The 18743-nt window shown below is 66.7% G+C and overlaps 2 protein-coding genes across 2 annotated transcripts; one reads left to right on the top strand and one right to left on the bottom strand.

Moving 5' to 3' along the window:
- Positions 1 to 159: 159 nt before the first annotated feature.
- Positions 160 to 1922, bottom strand: PDRG1 (p53 and DNA damage regulated 1). The gene is made up of 5 exons (XM_076351860.1): positions 1770 to 1922; positions 1541 to 1616; positions 1345 to 1419; positions 891 to 971; positions 160 to 563 (listed from the first exon to the last, which is right to left on the bottom strand). The coding sequence occupies exons 1-5, from the start codon at positions 1851 to 1853 to the stop codon at positions 481 to 483; spliced, it is 399 nt and encodes a 132-aa protein (XP_076207975.1). The 5' UTR covers positions 1854 to 1922; the 3' UTR covers positions 160 to 480.
- Positions 1923 to 7431: 5509 nt separating this feature from the next.
- Positions 7432 to 16093, top strand: XKR7 (XK related 7). The gene is made up of 3 exons (XM_076351826.1): positions 7432 to 7859; positions 14532 to 14731; positions 14833 to 16093. Exons 1-3 carry the CDS (start codon positions 7432 to 7434, stop codon positions 15783 to 15785), a joined length of 1581 nt encoding a protein of 526 aa, XP_076207941.1. The 3' UTR covers positions 15786 to 16093.
- The last annotated feature ends 2650 nt before the right edge of the window (positions 16094 to 18743 follow it).

Below are 18743 nucleotides of genomic sequence, written 5' to 3'. Positions count from 1 at the left end.
AATACCACAGGCGCGCACAACTCCTCTTCTGTGCTTCGGGCACGCTGTGGATTCCCAATTCCTCCTACTCCTGTTCCCGACACGACAATGAACCAGCTCTGAAGCCAAACTCCAGAAGCGCTCGCATAAAAACCCAACAAGGAACACAGACACACGGAGTTAGGAATGCCCCGCTGCTCCGATTTTAATAATCCCACTTCCACCCTGGCCACGGGCATTTGCCCAGCGCTGTGTCCCAGCCCGTGCCTCGGCGCAGCTCCGCCACCCGGGCTGCAGCGAGGAGCAGGAAGGGTTCGTGATCCAAGGAAACTGCAGCATCGTAGCCGAGGAGCCAAAGGCTTCTCAGTGCCTGCCAGGGACCTCACCCAAGGCGGGCTCCGGCCACGCCAATGTCCTGCAAACCCCGAAGGCTGCGGCTATTGCAGTGTGAGCTCCACGGGTGACAGCCCGAACACGCGCCGTGACGATGGCACGGCCACCTCAGCCCTCCAGGATGCGATTGATTAACTTCATTTCCTCAGCGGTCATGGGGTTCAGGTTAAATCCCTTCAGCTCAGTTTTACCTAAGAGAACACACAGAAAAATCAGGATTTTGCTACAAAATAAGTGAAGCAGTCCACGGGAAACTCTAGAGGGGCCGTGGGGAGGGCAGGGACAGCCCTGGAAGCTGATGCGGGATCACCCCGGCGTGATGTGGGAGCCCGTTTAGCGTGCTGGTGGGTGACAGCTCTGCACCAGGAGCCGTACAGTACTGCTGGAGCAGGGAGGGAATCGCAAAGCCAGCGGGAAATTGGCTGCAGGAACACACAGAGCTCAGGAGTTTCTGGATCCTCCCGACACGCGACGTCTGCTCCCAGATACTGAGAAGGTTCCAGAACAGGAACGTTTACCTTGAGCTTCGAAGAGGCGGTTGACCTTCACGCGCAGCTCTTTCCGGAGGTTGTTTATCTCCTCATCCAGGTGTTCCTGGTCTGAGACAAGCGGGACAGGCGTAAGGAGGACTGCGGGCTCTGGGGTGCAGGCTGAACCTCCCGCAGGACTCTCGTCATGGCAGCCCAAGCCCGGGGGGCGGGAGAGGGCTCTTCCCCAGCTGCCTCGGGGTCCCACCCTGCCCTCCGCTGCCCACTGGCCTGAGCCCCAGGTTGCTTCGTGCCCGAACGTGCTTCCCAGGGCACTGCTCGGGACAGCCGAGCGACGGCGACGGCCAGCATCTGCCTGTGGCTGCTGGTGGGAGGTTTTGGGCACGTCGAAGCCCAGCGCTGGACAGAACCCCGTTTATTTTTCTAAAATCTTATTACAGTTCAGGCTATACGTAGGCGGAGACTTTTGGGCAGCCTGCCTTACCCTTCTGCAGCATCTCCTTGGTCTGTGCTTTTGGGAGCTCGATGAACATGTTCCCGAAGCAGACCATGGCCTTGCCTGGCGGAGAGAGGAGGAAGAGGAAGAGGCTTTGTCAGGGAAGCCTTCCTCCCCGGCCACGCAGCCGTTCCTCGGGCAGCGGGGCTCACGGTGGACGCAGCCGGCCGGGCCCGGGACTCACCGTCGGGCTCCGGGTCCTTCTGCAGCGCCCGCAGGGCCTCGCGGTTCCGGTTCCGCTTCACGTCCAGGTCCACGATCTGCAGCGGGAAAGAGGCAGCCGGGGCTCGGGGCTACCGGCGGGGCGGGGAGGGGGGGGGGGGCCGGCGGGGCTACCGGCGGGGCGGGGGGGGGGGGGGGCCGGCGGGGCTACCGGGGGAGGGGGGGGGCGGCGGGGCCGGGCCGGGCCGTACCTGCTGCCGCGCCGCCAGCACGTCCTCGGCCAGCTCCTCCACCTCGGCCAGGTAGCGCAGCACGAAGGCCGGGTCCCTCGCCATGGCGCCGCCGGCTCCGCTCCGGGTCCGCCGCTTCTCCCCGCCGGGCGGCAGCCGCAGCCGCGCGGGCGGGTTCCGCGGCGGGAGGAGGCGGGTCGGAGCGCGCCCCCTGGCGGCCGCCCCCGGGAGCGGGCCGCGGGCCCACGCGAGGGTTCGGAACACCCACGGGGCCGCCGCCACCCCCGCGCGGACCCAATTAGTGGGGACGGAGCCGGGGCGCGGGGCTGCGGGCGGGGAGGGAGGCGCGGGGCCACAGCGCGAGCGCGGGACCTCGTCCGCGGGCGTGGGCTAGCGGTCGCCGGGCACCCCGGGACCGGCTCCGCGCCCCCGGGACGGCCCCGGCCCCGCCGGCCCCGCCGGCCGCCAGAAGGCCGGAGCGTTCGGCGCGGCCGAGCGGCGCCGAGCTCCCCCCCCGGCACCTCTGCGCCCCCCCCCCCGGCACCTCTGCCCCGGCGGCGGGGGCCCCCGGCCCCGGGAGGGACTCTGGGCTGGCAACCCCCCCCGCCGCGGGCCCCCACGCGCGTGAATTATTTATGCCTTGTCACAACCCGTCCCCTCTCCCCCCTCCCCCGCCAGCACCGCGCTTCTGTCTGCTCTTCTTCCTCGCCGCTTATCTAGCACGGTGCCGGTGTCGGGCAGCTGGGCTCCTCGGAGCATCAGGTTGCTTTTCCGTCCCCATTTTCTCCCCAGAACGCAATAAAGAGCACTAAAAGCGCGGGGCGATGAGCTCAGATTTCATTCCCTGCAGCTGGGTGGCTCGTCCAGAGCTCAGCGGGCGAGGGCCTGCCGTCCCCGGGGAGGGGAGCCGGCTGCGGTCCCGGCGGCTCGGCTCGCCCTCGGCCAGCCCCGGTGCCCCCCGGTCTGCGCCGGGCGGGGACCGGCCCCGGGGAAGCTTGGAGCAGCTGCAAGGCTCTGCCAGGGCACCGCATCCATCTTCTGCCCTGAATGACCCTGCCTGCGGGAAGGGGGAAATGTCGCCCCTCAAAATGGCTTTTATTCCCTTCTTTCCACCCCACCCAGCCCATGAGCAAGAGGAGACAGAGAAATGGGCTGTCGGAGATGCAGGGAGACCCAGCACTGGTGGCAAGGACCGGCAGACGCTCGCCGTGTGAGCTCCGTGGTGGGAGTGGGGCCCCGGAAACCCACCCGGGGCTGGCGGGTAACGGGGGACGCAGGTTTTCGTGTCCCATGTCCCTGCTCTGGACAGAGCCCCGAAGCAGCGCTGCTCCTCCCTGGTGAAAGTGCCCGGTTCCCGGCTCAGAGCCGCCGCCGGCCCTGCTTCCCCTCCAGCCCAGGCACCACGCGGGTGCTGGTCCCGCTCCTGTTGCTTACTGGTAACGAGGTGCTACACGCTCGCCCGGGGTGCCGCGCTCTCAAATTGCCCAGAAAGCGTTGACTGACCTTCAGCATGGCAGTGCCCAGCTGGGGCTGCTCCCTGGTCGTGACCTCCGGCTCGTGCTGCTGGGTTCCTGCCGGCAGCAGAGCTGGCCACACCGTTACTGCCTCCCCGGCAATGCCGCACAGCGTCGCGTGATGACGGTGACACCGTTGCTTCCCCGTTGATGGTGGAGGGATCATCCAGTCTGTCTTGGATCAGTGTTTTTACGGGAGGGAGCCCCGGTGACATCCCCGAGGCACCGAGCGTGGGGTGGGGGAGAGGAGAAGCATCAGCGGCCGGGGGGGACCTGGCCTGTTGGCTCGTGCCCTTCACGGGACTCATCTTCATGAGAAGCTCCCCGAAGGGTGCGCAGTGACCCCCGGCGCTGTGGCACCTCCGGGCTGCCGGAGACGGGGGTGGTCACACGGGGACCTCAGGGGACAGGGATGGAGGGAGCAAGGCGGCGGCTGGCCAGTGGTCACCACACTTCTGTGGGCAAATAATCCCTTAAGGGAGATTACCCCGATCGGAAGATTACCGGCCCTAATCCCATAAGGTCATTTGTTACAGATAACTGGGGAGAGCTCTTCCGTCTGCGGCAGCGTGTGCTAAAATAAGGCGGCTTCCAGGGGAGCGGTGGAAGCGAGCACTTGTGCACAGCATCCTGGCCGGGCTGGGAGTGATTCACGCTCGGGTTGGAGTTTTTCCTGACATCAACCAAAAGAGGCAGCGGGATTGGGGCTGGATGCCAATGCTGGAAAACGCTCCTTTTTCGGTGGGGGCGGCAGGCTGGAGATCTACAGACTGGATTGGGGGCCAGCGGCTTCCTATCCACCATCTCAGGGTTGGCTCCCGCGGAGTCCCGGCAGGACACGGGCACCGGGGTCGGCTGCAGAGCGGGATGCTGGACACGGGACGGGACATGGGACGCAGGATGCAGGACGTGGGTCTGCTTGTCTCCTGCAGCCTCACACGGCAGCATCCACCGCGGAGTGATTGGCTTCTGCTTTCTGCCAGGCATGAAGGCAGCATTTGATCCTTGTTGCTTTGATGGGATCAGAAGAGAAGAGTGCCTGATTCTCATGACGTTTGCTGGGACCCTAACTAGAGCTGGAGCTACATTTACCTCCCAGGGGGACACAGTTTTCAGACCAGTGACAAAACGGTCTGTGGGCAGTGAAAGCCCCATCTGTCTGTCCTGCCGCACACGCACAGACACGGCCTCTGGAGACTGGGGTTTGGCTGCAGAGCTCGGAGCTGGAGGAGGTGCTTGGGAAGCATGGCCTGGCTGGGTGGTGACTGTCCCCTTCAGCGGGCTGGAAACCTTCTCCCACCACCTCCACCAGCAGCCCTCATGCTGCCCAGCGAGGCGAGAGGGAGGGAGCACTTTGAAAGCCTGTGCGGGAGGGATGGGGATGGGGATGGGGTTGGGGACGGGGATGGGGATGGGGATGGGGATGGGGACGGGGACGGAGATGGAGATGGAGATGGGGATGGGGATGGAGATGGGGATGGGGATGGGGATGGAGATGGAGATGGGGATGGGGATGGGGACGGGGATAGAGATGGAGACAGAGATGAAGATGGGGATGGGGATGGGGATAGGGATGGGCATGGGGATGGGCTGCCCGTGATCTGGCAGCAGTGGAGGGAAGCACAGTGACTGTCTGGAGTTGCCAGGGACACACAGTGCAACAAAGGCAGGGTTTTGCCAGGGACGTTGGGCCGTGTGGAGGGGCAGGGGCCGTGCTCCCCGGAAAGGGGGGGCCCAGCCCGGCACGGGCGTGGGGGAAGCTGCAGCTGAGTCTGCTGCGGCAGGAGGGATCACAAAGCCATGGGCACCTGGAAAACATTTGTTGGGCAGCGAGTGGTGGCTGGTGCTGCACTCCACGGGCCTCTCCCCAGCCAAGTTCTGAGCCAGCCGCAAACCATCACGGATTTGTCCTTCCGGAGCCAGCGCTGGGGTCAGGCCGTTTGCTTGGAAGCTGGAGTTAGCCTGGGGACCGGAGGCCCATGTGGACCAGTTGCACGTTTATGTGCCTCCCTGGGAACCAGGCAGTCAGAGGGACCGTCCGCCTGTCTGCTGCCGAGGGCTGCTTTGCTTTGCTGTGTGTTTTGTTGTGGAAAGAGCAGGGTTTGGTTTCAGCCTGTTCCTTTTTCTTCCTTGCAGCACTTTTATGTATGCAGCTAGAAACCCTCCCTGCCTGCCCGCTGACAGCTGCACAGGAAGACTTCAGGGATGTTTATAGGTTTTTTTCCTCTCTCATTTTTTCCTGTGGCTGCTGGGGCCTGTTGTTAAGATAAATCAGACTTCAAACCACAGTTCCCGTGTTCTCAGGCTGTGGATGTTTAACTGCTGTTTCAGAGGGGGCGTTTCAGGGTCTGTGAAGGAAGGTGGGTCCGTCTCTCCTTGGTTTCCAGGTCCGCTCTCCCTGGTGCCGTGCCTACCATCGTGGCGGCACCGGCTCTGCCCAGCCAGGACAGAGACTCCCCAGGGACCGAGCCCAAACAGGGCTGGGGGTGGCCAGGCTTTGGCGGGGGCTCTGGCCAGCGGAGCCTGTCCTCCGAAGGGGCCCTGGCCCTGAGCGGTGGCAGATGAAAGGCTCCTTTCTTCAGGCTCTGGGATGCTGGGAGCGTCCCCTCCCCCAGGCAGGCATTTGTGGAGGGGATCTGTCAGGAGCATCTCAAGGTTAGGTAAATTAAGTCGCATTACCCATGCTAATACATGCAGCACTGGGAGAGCCTCGCCGAGGGCCTGACTCTGCTCCCTTGTGCTGACTAACGCCTTCCTCCCCTGGCTTGCTCCCTCGGTTTCGTGCACCAGGAACCCAGACTCACTCCGGATTTGAGCTGATCCCCCTTGCTGCTCTGCAAGGCGGAGTTTGAAAGTTGGCCGTGTTTCCTGGAATGAAACACTCTCCCCCTCGCTGCATGCTCACCGTGGGCCAGGCTCCAGCCACGCGCGTGGTTCCTCCGCAGGCAGACACGCGGGGCTGAGCCTTGGGGGCTGAAATGCAGCGAGCATCCCTCTGGGCTGGGGGCTGAAGCTGCCTTCACGAGGCAGCTGCCCGCGTGCGATCACCCTCCCTGGAGACACGCTGTAAAGGAGCAAAAAGCCCTTTCCCTCCCAGCAGTGCTGGGGATGCTGGCACAGTGCTGCTCCTCGTGCGAACACGTGTCCCACGGCGGTACCAGCCCCTCGCACTGTCAGCCAGCCCAGGGCAGCCTGGCTCTTGCCAGACACGCTGCATCTGAACTCTGACGGGCAACAAAAGGAGGAGAGGTGGTGGGGCAGAGCTGAGGAGCAGGGCAGCATCTGGGCACACGTGCACCCAAACACCAGTGCCCCAGGTCCACCCGGAGACTTTGGCACTTCACCTGGTTGTGCGGCTCCTCAGGGACTTCCCCAAAGCTGGGACTCTCCTTCCAAAGCAGGGCTCAGGTCCAGCCCCGCGGGTCCCTTCTGGGACTCCCTCAGGCTGTCTCGGGCAGGAGCCTGGCGGCCTGTGGCCCTGCCTGGCCCTGCGGGAGCCGAGGCACCCGCAGCATCTCCGTCCGCCCAGGCCCGTGGGGGGCTCACGCCGCCCTGGCCCGCTCCAGGGCCGGACCCATGCGCAGGGTCTCGCCTGGGCTGAGGGCTGAGGCTCGGGGCCGGGGAAGCCCAAGGCCGCCTAGCAGCTGCCCAGAGAGCTCCGGTCCTTGATGAGCCGGGTGGGGGGTGGCCGGACAGCATGACCGCTGCCCCGGGGGGTTCCGCCGGCACCGGGGCGGGGTGCGGGGAGGCACCCGCTGGCACCGGGCGGGGCCTCGGCGGGGGCCAGGCGGCCCTTGCCGGCGGGGAGCCCGGGGGGTCGGGACCGCCCCGGGGCGGGGGGGGGGAGCGGTTGCCCTTCCCGGCGCGGGCGCGGGGAGGCGCCCACCGGTACCGTGCGCTCCCCGGGACCCCGCGGCGGCGGCCGGGGGGGCGGCTGTCCTTTCCAGAGGGGGAGCGGCGGGGGCGGGGCGGGGGCTCCCGGGGCCGGCCGGGGGGGGGGGGGTGGTGGTGTCTCGGCGGGGGCCGGGCCGGGCCGGGCGGCGGGTGCCGGCCGGCGGGCGCGGGGCGAGGCCGGCGGGGGCGGGCGCTGCCGGGGCGGGCTCGGCGGCGCCGTCCTCCCTCCGGAAGTCTCTCCCGCTCCCTCCTTTCTCCTCCTCTCCCCCGACAACATGGCCGCGAAGTCGGACGGCGGCGGCGGCCCGGCCGTGCGGCTGGAGAGCCCGGAGGGCGGCGGCGAGAGGCGGGCGGGCGGCGCGGCCCCCCCGGCGCGGCGGTACCGGCTGCGGGACGGCTGCTGGGTGCTCTGCGCCCTCCTGGTCTGCTTCGCGGACGGCGCCTCGGACCTGTGGCTGGCGGCCCACTACTACGTGCGGGGGCAGCGGTGGTGGTTCGGGCTGACGCTGCTCTTCGTGCTGCTGCCCTCGCTGGTGGTGCAGCTGCTCAGCTTCAGGTGGTTCGTCTACGACTTCGCCGCCGGCACCAAGGACAGCGCCGGCAGCACCAAGGACAGCGCCCGCGGCCCCCGCGGCTGCTGCCGCCTCTGCGTCTGGCTGCTGCAGGGCCTCATCCACCTGCTGCAGCTGGGGCAGGTCTGGAGGTACGGGGGTACGGGGGGGTACGGGGGGGTACGAGGGGACCGGGGGGTCAGGACGGGGCTGCTGCAGGGCCTCATTCCCCTGCTGCAGCTGGGGCAGGTCTGGAGGTACGGAGGTACGGGGGGGTACGGGGGGGTACGGGGGAGTACGGGGGGACCGGGGGGTCAGGACGGAGCTGCTGCAGGGCCTCATTCCCCTGCTGCAGCTGGGGCAGGTCTGGAGGTACGGGGGTACGGGGGGGTACGGGGGGGTATGAGGGGACCAGGGGGTCAGGACGGAGCTGCTGCAGGGCCTCATTCCCCTGCTGCAGCTGGGGCAGGTCTGGAGGTACGGAGGTACGGGGGGGTACGGGGGGGTACGGGGGAGTACGGGGGGACCGGGGGGTCAGGACGGAGCTGCTGCAGGGCCTCATTCCCCTGCTGCAGCTGGGGCAGGTCTGGAGGTACGGGGGTACGGGGGGGTACGGGGGGGTACGGGGGGAGCGGGGGGTCAGGACGGAGCTGCTGCAGGGCCTCATTCCCCTGCTGCAGCTGGGGCAGGTCTGGAGGTACGGAGGTACGGGGGGGTACGGGGGGGTACGGGGGAGTACGGGGGGACCGGGGGGTCAGGACGGAGCTGCTGCAGGGCCTCATTCCCCTGCTGCAGCTGGGGCAGGTCTGGAGGTACGGGGGTACGGGGGGGTACGGGGGGGTACGGAGGGGTACGAGGGGACCAGGGGGTCAGGACGGGGCTGCTGCAGGGCCTCATTCCCCTGCTGCAGCTGGGGCAGGTCTGGAGGTATGGGGGGGCCACAAAGGACACAGAGACAGGATGGGGATGGGGAGGACAAGGAGCCGGGATGGGGCTGAGGGGGCTGTTGCGGGGCCTCATTCCCCTGCTGCAGCTGGGGCAGGTCTGGAGGTACGGGGGTACAGGGGTACGGGGGGGTATGAGGGGACCGGGGGGTCAGGACGGGGCTGCTGCAGGGCCTCATTCCCCTGCTGCAGCTGGGGCAGGTCTGGAGGCATGTGGGTCATGGAGCCGGACTGGGGCTGGAAGGAGTGGCAGGGTGCAGCAGGGACATGGGTGGGTGTAACAGGGTGCACGGAGGACACAGGTGGGGATGGCAGGGCATGGGGGGGAAATGGGTGGGGATGGCGAGGTGCAGCAGGGGCCCAGGTGGCTGGGGGGGGCTCGGGGATCAATCCCTCTGCAGCCAAAGCAGGATGGGTGGCGGGAGAGAGCCCCCAGCAGAGCCCAGCTGTGGGTGCAGGTGGGTGCAGGTAGGAGCTGTGGGTGTGGGCAGGAGCTGGCGTGAGGAGCCCGCAGCCCAGCTGGGTGGCACAGGCCTGCTGTCCCTGTGGCCGGGTGGTGCTGGGCCTGCTGGGGGCCTGCCTGGCCACGGCAGCCGGGTCCTGGGGGGTGTGGAGCGTTTCTGCCAGGCCCCGAACACCTCGGGCTCGGATCCTCCTCCCAGGCGCCTCCCTGTGCTCCTGCTTGGAGCTCACCGTGGTCTGCAGGGTCGTGGGGCGAGGAGGTGCCGTCCATCCCCAGCCTGTCCAGGCTCCCCACCGGGGCTGCGTTTCTGCTGCCTGCCCCTTCCTGGGCCTGGGAAAGGCAGGCTGTGCAGGCAGGGCGAGCGACAGCTTGGCAGACTGGAGCAGGCTTGAGGCCCTTTGCCTGCGTCTCTGCAGACCCTCCAGAAGCCCGAGCTGACGGTTTATTGGCACCTTCCTCCCCTGTGCCGTGGAGCCGGCACCGCTCCCTCCCAGCTCCACTTAGCTCCATCCTCCGGGCGCTGGGGAAGAGCCGTGGCTCTGGCACTGAGCTGCTTCATGGGGAGGCTGGTGCTGGGAGGGGAGAGGAGACAATGGCAAATTCCCGAACAATGCACCGAGCGGGCAGCGCTCCCAGCTCGGGTTTCGGTGCTGTTTCCCCTCCTGTAGTACAGAGGCTCCTCCACTCGCTGTTGTCGTCTGCATGTGTTCGTTCTTCTGCTGCTTTTCCTGGGGTGCTCCTGGGATGTCTAACTTTGTTTCACAGTACAGCGTGCACTGTGCTAGAGGGGCTCCTGCCCCTTCCATCGCCAACACAGCCACTGTCTACCCCTCCCCGATCCCACCCTGTCCCCGTGGCAGCTCTTGGGGTACGCTGGCTGCAGAATGGGTGCGAACCCTGTCTAATGTGTTGGAGGAGCTGGTGAAGGAGAGGACAGGAGCTCTCTGGCCCACCGGCTGCTGAGCCTGCCTGCAGCCAGCTTTGGCCCCAGCGCCCTGCGGGCAATTGCTTGATCATGGCCTGAGCTGGGGCCAGTCTGTGGTCAGGGGCTTTGCTCCCGGTGGTGTCAGCCACGCTCTCCTGATCTGCTGCACCATGGAGGCTCTTAAGCCAATTAAAGCGGTAACTCTCAGCACTGACCCTCCAGGACATGTCGGTCTCAAGCTGCAGTTGAGGCTCTTTCTAATCTTGGGATTTGGGATTAGCTCGGGTGACCAGTTAAATGCAGTTTACTAAACTCATTAGTGAGGTTGGATCCGGTGCAGGTGGATGTGGCAGTTTAAGAAGTGTTGAATAAATGCTGCATGTGAAGGGAAGGCTTTTCCCTGGCCAGGGCACCGTACCCCTTGTCAAACTTCTCCCCCTTCCCTGATTTACCTGCCTCCTCCCTGCTTTGCGATCGCCTCGGCAGGTCTCACCCCTACCCAATCTATCACTGCGCAGCCCCGAGCCTCAGCTGTGACAAAGACCCCCAAATCACAAAAATACAGGGCGCAAAGGCACGCCAGCTCCGAGCACTAACTGAGATTATCCCAAATTAAAGCTGCTGTGAGAAGCTGCTGAAGTTAGTTGTCATCAGCGCGTTCGTGATGCAAATGCAAATACTCCGCCACGGATGCTCTCCAGAGATGGTGCCGGTTGCATGACCATGTACTTGTGTAAGCAGCGGCGGTACGAGCCCGGCTGGGGGACAGGTGATGGGATGCTGCCCACGTGGAGCTGGGGCAGCATCCCATCGCCTGTCCCCCAGCGGGGCCTGTGCCGCTGCCGCGCTCGGGGGCTGCTTCTTGGATGGTTTTGCAGCTCAGGAATTGTTATCCTCTCTGCTCGCAAAAAGTCACCAGCTTTTTCACCAAAAAAGCAGCGAAGGGAAGGGACGCTGTGCACGCCGTGCACGCCTCCCACCCGGCAGCGTGCCAGGGGTCCCCTGCCGCCTCCGTGGGCTGGCAGCTGGCTGGTGTGTCTCTGCGGGTCCTGTTGTGCTGGGGCCAGCCCTGCCTGTGCCTGCTGAGCCCCTGTGCCTGCTTTAGCCCAGGGTCACACCTCATTTGGCTGCCTGGGGGTCACTGCCACTAGACCCGGGGTGCCCTCCCCACCCACAGTTCCTCCCCAAAAACCCCCCATCAGCCCGTGTCCCCTCATCCTCTGCTGGGCTGGGGACCTGGTGCCACCCCTCGGTCCTGATGCCAGTGGGGTGGCAGCCCCACGGGGCACGGACACCCTCAGCATCTCCCTGGGCGGGCTCATGAGGGGTGGCAGAGCTGGGACCTGCAGGGTTCCCCCTCCCAGCCCCTCTGCTCCCCGGGGCTTTGCTCTGCCTGCTCAGGAGCCCTCTCAGCCCTGGGAGCACCCGGCTTTGGGGTGTCAGCTTGTCCCGCTGCAGGACCCAGCGCTGGGGTCAGTCACTTGCTGGGGGTCCCTGCCCGGCCCCAGTGTGCAGGACAAAGGGCTTTTTAGGGCCGGACCGAGCCTTTGCCTGAGCACCCCGGGGACCCACAGGGACGGTGGGATGCGAGGGCTTTCATCGGCACGGTGACGTGCCAGCTGGGCACACGTGCAGGTCTCCCTGATGACCTGGCTTGGCGGGATGTGTAAGGGATTAAAATGGCTGCAACAGGGAAGCAAATTTCTCCTTGTTTAAATAAAGGATTAAGGGATGATATCCCAAATTTCCTTCTAGGAAAATCATCGCTCACTCCCTATCGCTCACTCTTAGACTGGGGATGTCCCTCGTCTTCATCCATCTGAGGATGACAGTTAGTGGATTTGGTTATAACCAGGGCTGGGCTTTTTTCCTCGCACTTCTTTTCTTCCAACACTTGAAAACCCGGGTCAGTAGCTGGGAGCTGGGGACAAACGGTGCCACCGGCAGTGAACCCGGCTGTGGTGGGGCTCCGGCAAACCCGACCATGGTGGCGCTCCGGCAAACCCGGCACCCACCTGAGCCCACCACCTTCCCGTTGTGGGGGTTCCTTGGATTACTCTTCGTAATACAAAGGAGGGAGCAATTAGCCCTGAGAGCTCCCGTGGTCGGTTTCTGCCTCATCATCAGTTTTTTGAAAATTAAATGGGTTTTTTTTTCAGCTGATTGATTCTGTATTTCCCATGCAGCTGCTGCGGCGCTGGGTTGGTAAGCGCTCGCCGTGCGCTGTCAGTGCGTGGGGATGTTTCTCTGGGCTGAAACACCACGGGCTGATCAAATGCATAACAAATAAGAATCAACATTTCATTCTGGCAAGTTGATGGGAGATGAAATCTTGTTTTAATGAACTCTGTGGAGCTGATGGGAAGAGAGGAGAGTAATTGTGCCCCTGCCAAAAGCTGGGGGAGGCCACGGGTCACTTGTTGAGCGGCTGAGGAGCTGGGGACGGTGCGGCTCTGGGGTCTGGGGGGGGATGGCGGGATCACGGCGCTGATAAGCCCAATTAGCAAGGCTGATTACAGGGAGAGGATGAGGTCGCCGGTGCTCAGGCCTCATTTGTGCGTGGGTGCCCTGGGACCAGCAGTGATGCCCTGCGGCATCCCGGGCTCTGCATCGCTTCTCCGGCTGCTTTCCCCCCATGCCATGCCCTTTGTCCCCAGGCCGTCCCCTGGTTCGCACCCTGCCAGTGAGGGGGGTCCATCCCCGGGCCCTTCTGCGGGGCCGGGAGAGGCGGCTGGTGGGGAGAGGGGCTGGGGGGCAGCGGCCACGGTGGTGATGCAATGGCAGTGCTGGCCTGGCTGGCCACGAGCAGGTGACACCGGGGTGCAAATCTGTGCCAGGAGCTGGGCGGCCGCAGCCTCTCCCCCCGAGCAGCGAGGGATGGGCTGCAGCAAAGGCTAAAATTAGCTGCTCCCCCCAAGATAGACACTAAAGCATCATTTTTGACAGCAACGCAAAGAAGCCGGCGGGGGCCGGGAGCAGGGCTGGCCGCGGGGCTGTGGGCTGGCCCCTGCAGCCATCGGCACCCGCTGAAACTGGGGCGGAACTACTAAAATTGCGTTATTTGCTGACAGCAACATCTTGCCCGGCGGCCAGCTCTCGGGGGGGCTTTTTGGGGCTCCCGGCAGGGCAGTGGGAGGGGATGGGGCAGGTGGTGACGGGGCTGCCGGGATGTCATCAGCCTTGCTGGGGAGGACCACGGGAGCCCCATGGGACCGGCGTGCTCACCCTGCCCTCCCACACGCCGAGTGAGCCAGCGGGGCTGCCCGGGGCGGGAGCAGATGGCAGCGGGGTGGCACAGGGGCCTCGGTGGCCCAAGCTGACGGCCCCCACCGTGGTCTCGGGGCTGTGCAGCCCAGGGGTGGGAGCACCCAGCTGTCCCTGCAGCGGGAGCAGGGCCGGCTCCTGCCTCCTCCCACTGATAGATGAGCCGAAAGTGCTGGGATCAGGGATTCTCCCGCGCTCCAGGCTAATGGAGTCGGCTGGCAGCGCTTTCTGGAGCTGATGGAGAGGCCATTGCTCTGCGTGAGGGTTTTACTCGGCTGGGAGGAAGCTTTATGGCCCGACATCCTCCCACTTCATCTTTCTGTTTTCCTCCTCGTCCGGCTCCCTCCTCCCCCGAGGCAGCGGAGCCGCCAGCCCGTGGTGCAGACAGGGCTGCCCGGGGATGCCCTGCCTGTCCGGCCCCGTGTCCCCTCCTGCGGTGCCCGGATCTGGCCCCGTGCCGCGGGGAGGGGTCCCTGGTGGCAGTGACTCAGCCTGTGCGTGCGTTGGTGCCACGCAAACCTCCGCTGACCCCCGGCTGACGACCAGATGGCCGGGGCCAGCGTGTGCCCGCGCCCACAGCCCTGCCAAGAGCCAAGGCAGCGCCGGCACGAGCGCCCAGGAGCTTCCCACGGGCAGCGCGGCACGACCAGCTGGTGCCTCCGTCCTGGCTGGGGCAGGGGGAGGCAGGGTGGGCTCCGCACCAGCCAGGACCAAAATATTCCCTTTGAGAAGCAGCCGGACGTGGTGCTGGGCTGGGGCCAGGGCACCCCAAGTCCATGGGTGGCCAGAGAGCGGGGCTGCGGGTGGGATCCCCGGCTGGGGGTGGGAGCCAGACCCTGTGTGGGGGGGAGACAATGCAGAGGCAGCACCGGGGAGTGGAGGAGTGTGGTGACAGCCAGGTGGGCACTGTGATGGCGGGGCGGGCAGTGGGGTGATGGCCAGGCGAGCCCCGGGGCAGCAGGGTGCTGAGCTGGCCTTGCACAAGCTGCCCCTTCCCAGCATCTCGGGGCCCTGGGTGGGAGAGGGATGTGCTCAGCATCGCTGCTGCCCTGCAGCCCCCTGCACCCTCGGTGTGGGGGGCTTTCCATGGCCCCAAATCAAGGGGGAAGTGCTCGCTGAAGCGGGTTGGCAGTGGTCACAGGGCATGCCTGGCATGGGCAGGGGGAGGTGAGCTCGGCTGCCTGGGCAGCGGGGGTTCCTCTCACCCTCCCACCCCCCCCTCGCACAGGTACCTCCGCACGCTGTACCTGGGGCTGCAGAGCCGGTGGCAGGCTGAGCATCGCCGCCGCCACTTCTACTGGCGGATGATGTTCGAGAGCGCGGACATCAGCATGCTGCGGCTGCTGGAGACCTTCCTGAAGAGCGCGCCCCAGCTCGTGCTGCAGCTCAGCATCATGGTGCAGCAGAATAGCATCGAGCCGCTGCAGGGTAAGGGATGCGGCCCCCACGGCGGGGCATGGGGGTGGCTGGAGGGGGGAACCCTGGGCTGCCACAGGCTCTCACCGCCCCTCCTCGCTTTGCGCCCGCAGGGCTCTCGGCCTCGGCCTCGCTGGTCTCCCTGGCGTGGATGATCGCCTCCTACCAGAAAGTGCTGCGGGACTCACGGGAGGACAAGATGCCCATGTCCTACAAGGGGGCCGTGGTGCAGATCCTGTGGCACCTCTTCACCATCGCCGCCCGCGCCATCGCCTTCGCCCTCTTCGCCTCCGTGTTCCAGCTCTACTTCGGCATCTTCATCGTCACCCACTGGTGCATCATGACCTTCTGGATCATCCAGGGTGAGACGGACTTCTGCATGTCCAAGTGGGAGGAGATCATCTACAACATGGTGGTGGGCATCATCTACATCTTCTGCTGGTTCAACGTCAAGGAGGGACGGAGCCGCTACCGCATGTGCATCTACTACATCATCACGCTGTCGGAGAACGCCGCCCTCACCGTCCTCTGGTTCCTCTACTATGACCGCAAGACCACCTCCGACTTCGACGCCTTAATCCTCGTCTGCGTGGTCAGCTCCAGCTTCGCCCTCGGCATCTTCTTCATGTTCATCTACTACTGCCTCTTGCACCCCAACGGCCCCATGTTCAGCCCCCGCGCCGGGGGCTGCATTTTCCGGCAGCGGCCGGCCCCAGCGCCAGGGCCCCCAGCAGACGCCGTCACCAGCCCACCCCGCTCGCTGCCGCGGACTACAGGGGGGGAGCGGGACGGGGCTCCGGGGGAGCGGGACAGCTGCGTGCCCGTCTTCCAGGTGAGACCCTGCGCCCCGCCGGCGCCGGCCGCCCGCGCCCCGCGGACAGAGAGGCCCGTCATCCGCATTGACCTGCCCAGGAAGAAGTACCCGGCCTGGGACGCCCACTTCATCGACCGGCGCTTGCGGAAGACCATCCTGGCGCTGGAGTACGCGTCACCCACCACCCCACGCCTGCAGTACCGCACCCCCGGCGCCCCCCAGGAGGTGCTGGAGTACGAGACCACCGTGTAGGGCGGGGGGCACGGGGCCATGGTGGGGCCCTCCCGGTGCCATCCCGGCCGCCCTGTGTCTTCGCAGCTGTTTGCCTTTCCGTTGGGTTTGCCGGTGCTGCCGTGCCGCCATGCCGAGCGCCCTGTGGGTGGGGGTCAGGGAGGTCTCTTGGTGCTATCCCCCCCCTGCGCCACCCTCCCGCAGCCGAGACCCCCATCCCACCCCGCAGCGGCCACCCTGGCTCCCCCTGGGGCTCATCCTTGCCAAAATACCTCACCGGTGCCTGAGCCCAAGGCGGTGGGTGCTGCGGCCCCACAGCACTCGACCGGGTCGGCGGTACAAGATGGGGACCGGGGGCACCCCTGGGCTTGGGGGCTGGCGGCTGCGAGGGGCTTGGGGCACGGTGGGGCACGGCACGGCCCAGGTGGGCAGCACGTGGGGACACAGGTGCTGGGGCTGCTCCATGCCTGTGCTGCGGTGGGGCCACGGGGCTGGAGCGCAGCTGCACCGGGGTGTGTGTGGGGCTCCTGTCACTCCCAGGGAGCCGGGGTGGGGGACAGCCGGGGTCCAGCCAGCCCCCACCATGTCTCCTGCCTCCCCCCTGCCCTGCAATGCCAGCCATGGGGGAGTCCCTTCATCTCCATCCTTGGTCCCCCTGGCTCAGGGTTGAGCCGTGCCCCCACTCCACGGGGTCCCCGCCGCCCTGTGGGGTGCAAGACCCTGGCCCGGGGAGGCCCTCACAGGCAAGCACTGACCCTGCTCCCCACGGCACTGATATGGGCCCCCGGTGCCAGCTGGGGCGGCAGGAGATGGCTGCGCCCCATCGTCCCCCCTGTCCCCATGAGAACCGCTTCATCTCATCGGGTTTGTTTTCACCTTAATGGTGACATTTTGTGTGACATTTTCTACCTCCGCTGAGGCCAGGGGAGGCAGGGCCTGGCTGGCACGACTGAGGGGGGCGTGCGGGGCTGCTGGCGTTCCCGGGGCTCCCCAAAGTGGGATTCATCCCCCAGCCATTCTCCCCTCCCGGGTTTGGCATTGCTTCCCACCTGGGAGCGTTTCCATCCATCCCCCCCATCCCCCCCCCTCCAGCTCCCCAGTATAAATGTGAGCTGGGATCCTGCCTGCCCCTGCCTGCCCCTGCCTCCCCCTGCCTGCCCCTGCCTCCCCCTGCCTCCCCCTGCCTGCCCCTGCCTCCCCCTGCCTGCCCCTGCCTGCCCCTGCCTGCCCCTGCCACCCCAGGGGAGCGGGGCTGCCCCAGGCTCCGGGTTTGAATGTGTCCCCTGGTCCTGCCCGGATCTGTTGCCGTGCCCCCACCCGAAGGGCTGTGCTGAATGTACCCTGTGCCCCCCGGGGCCAGGCGTGTCCCAAGGCAGGGGTGCGTGTGTGTGTATGTGTGTGCGTGTGCGTGTGTGCGCGCAGGTGGCTGGCAGGGGTTTGCAGGGCAGGGGAGTTGCTGGACCCCGCGGCTGTGCACCACCTCGCCCCCTCGCCCCCCGTACCCATGGCCCCTGTGCCTTCCCCGCACCCCACCACACCCCCTGCACTGGCCCCGCAGGGTCCCGGCTGCCGGCTGCCCCATGCCTCGGTGCCAAGCCCTGCCCTGGGCAGGGGAGTGTGGGCAGCCCCCCACGGGACCCGCCGTGCCACGAGGCACCGAGGCACCCCACAAGGTACCGCCCCGGCTGCGGGGAGGGCTGGTGTGGGGGAGCTGCCCCTGGGAATGGCTCTGGCTGCCACCCACCGGGCCGGGGCGCGGGGTCCCCAAGGGATGGCATGGGTGCCCAGCCCCGTGCCATGGCCGGGGCGGGCAGGTGCGCAGTGTCGGTGGCATCACGTTGCTTTTGTTTCCCATTTCTCTGTAGCTGGAAGGCGGCCAGGGTGACAGTGGGCTGGGGTGGGCCATCACTGGGGTCACTGGTGCTAACTGGTGCTAACTGGAAGCCTTGGAAACCCTTTTGGAGGAGGGCGCAGAGCATGGCTGGGGCTGGGCAGCGGGCCGAGCCCCCTGCGACCTGCACCCCTCCTTCACCGCCGGTAACGGGCAGACCCCGGCGGTGGGTGCTGAGCTGTGCCGGGGGCAGCGCCGGGCGCGGGGTGGCTCTGCGGGGGGGGTCTCTTTTCCTCAGGGAAGGTCGGGGGCAGCGGCCAGGGGAGTCGGGCTGGTGCCGGGGCTCACCCCTGCAGGCATCGAGTGGCGGTGCTGCAGCCCCCACACGGTGCCCAGGCGGCGGCGGCTCCTCGCCGGGTCCCACACAGGGAGCCGGGAAGCCGCCAGGGATGGGCTGCATGGGGACCAGGGACCGGTGTGGGGTGGTTCCTCTGGCTCCCCCCAGCCCCATCCCCTCTCCCTGTCCCCCCAAGGGCAGAGAGGAGCTGCTGGTTGGGGCGATCTGCACCCCCCCTCCATGCCCTTCACCCCCGGGATTTGCGTGGGGACCCCGGAGCTGCGCCGGTGGGACAGAGGGACACTTTTCTATGCACTCAAGCCACGGTACCCTCAGCCCTGGGCTGCTCCGGGCAGGGATCTTGGCAGTGGCAGGCAGCACCGAGCCTCTGCCTGCGTGGTGCTGCCCTGCTCGGCATGGGGGGCCTGGCCGTGCGGGGGGCACAGGGCAGCCATGGGACCCACTCCCAGCCCCGGGGCTCGGCCGCCCCCCTGTCACCCTCCCAGCCCATGCCGCAAGGGCAGCACCGGGATGGCAGCGCCTGCCCACCGGGACCGTGGCGAGGGGGCGCGACCCGGGGCCGAGCCAGATGCTGTGGGATGGGGGCAGCTCCAGGGGTGCTTGAGCTCCCATGGGGGACGGGGGTCCTTGTCCCTGGGGGGTGGACCCCCGGGGGGTGTCACCCCCGGGGGTGGCAGTGAGGCCACCCCGGCTTCAGGGAGCAGGGAGAGGTTTGGGCCAGGGCCTGGCCCCGTTTGCCCTCGGCCGGGGCTGTTTGTTCCCGGCGGGGACTGTCAGGGGGTCTCAGCCA

This window comes from Aptenodytes patagonicus, chromosome 14 (assembly GCF_965638725.1).
Source record: "Aptenodytes patagonicus chromosome 14, bAptPat1.pri.cur, whole genome shotgun sequence".
In the NCBI taxonomy this organism is placed as follows: Eukaryota; Metazoa; Chordata; class Aves; order Sphenisciformes; family Spheniscidae; genus Aptenodytes; species Aptenodytes patagonicus.
The sequence above is the reverse complement of the archived record's forward strand: the minus strand, read 5'-3'. Positions and strand labels throughout refer to the sequence as shown.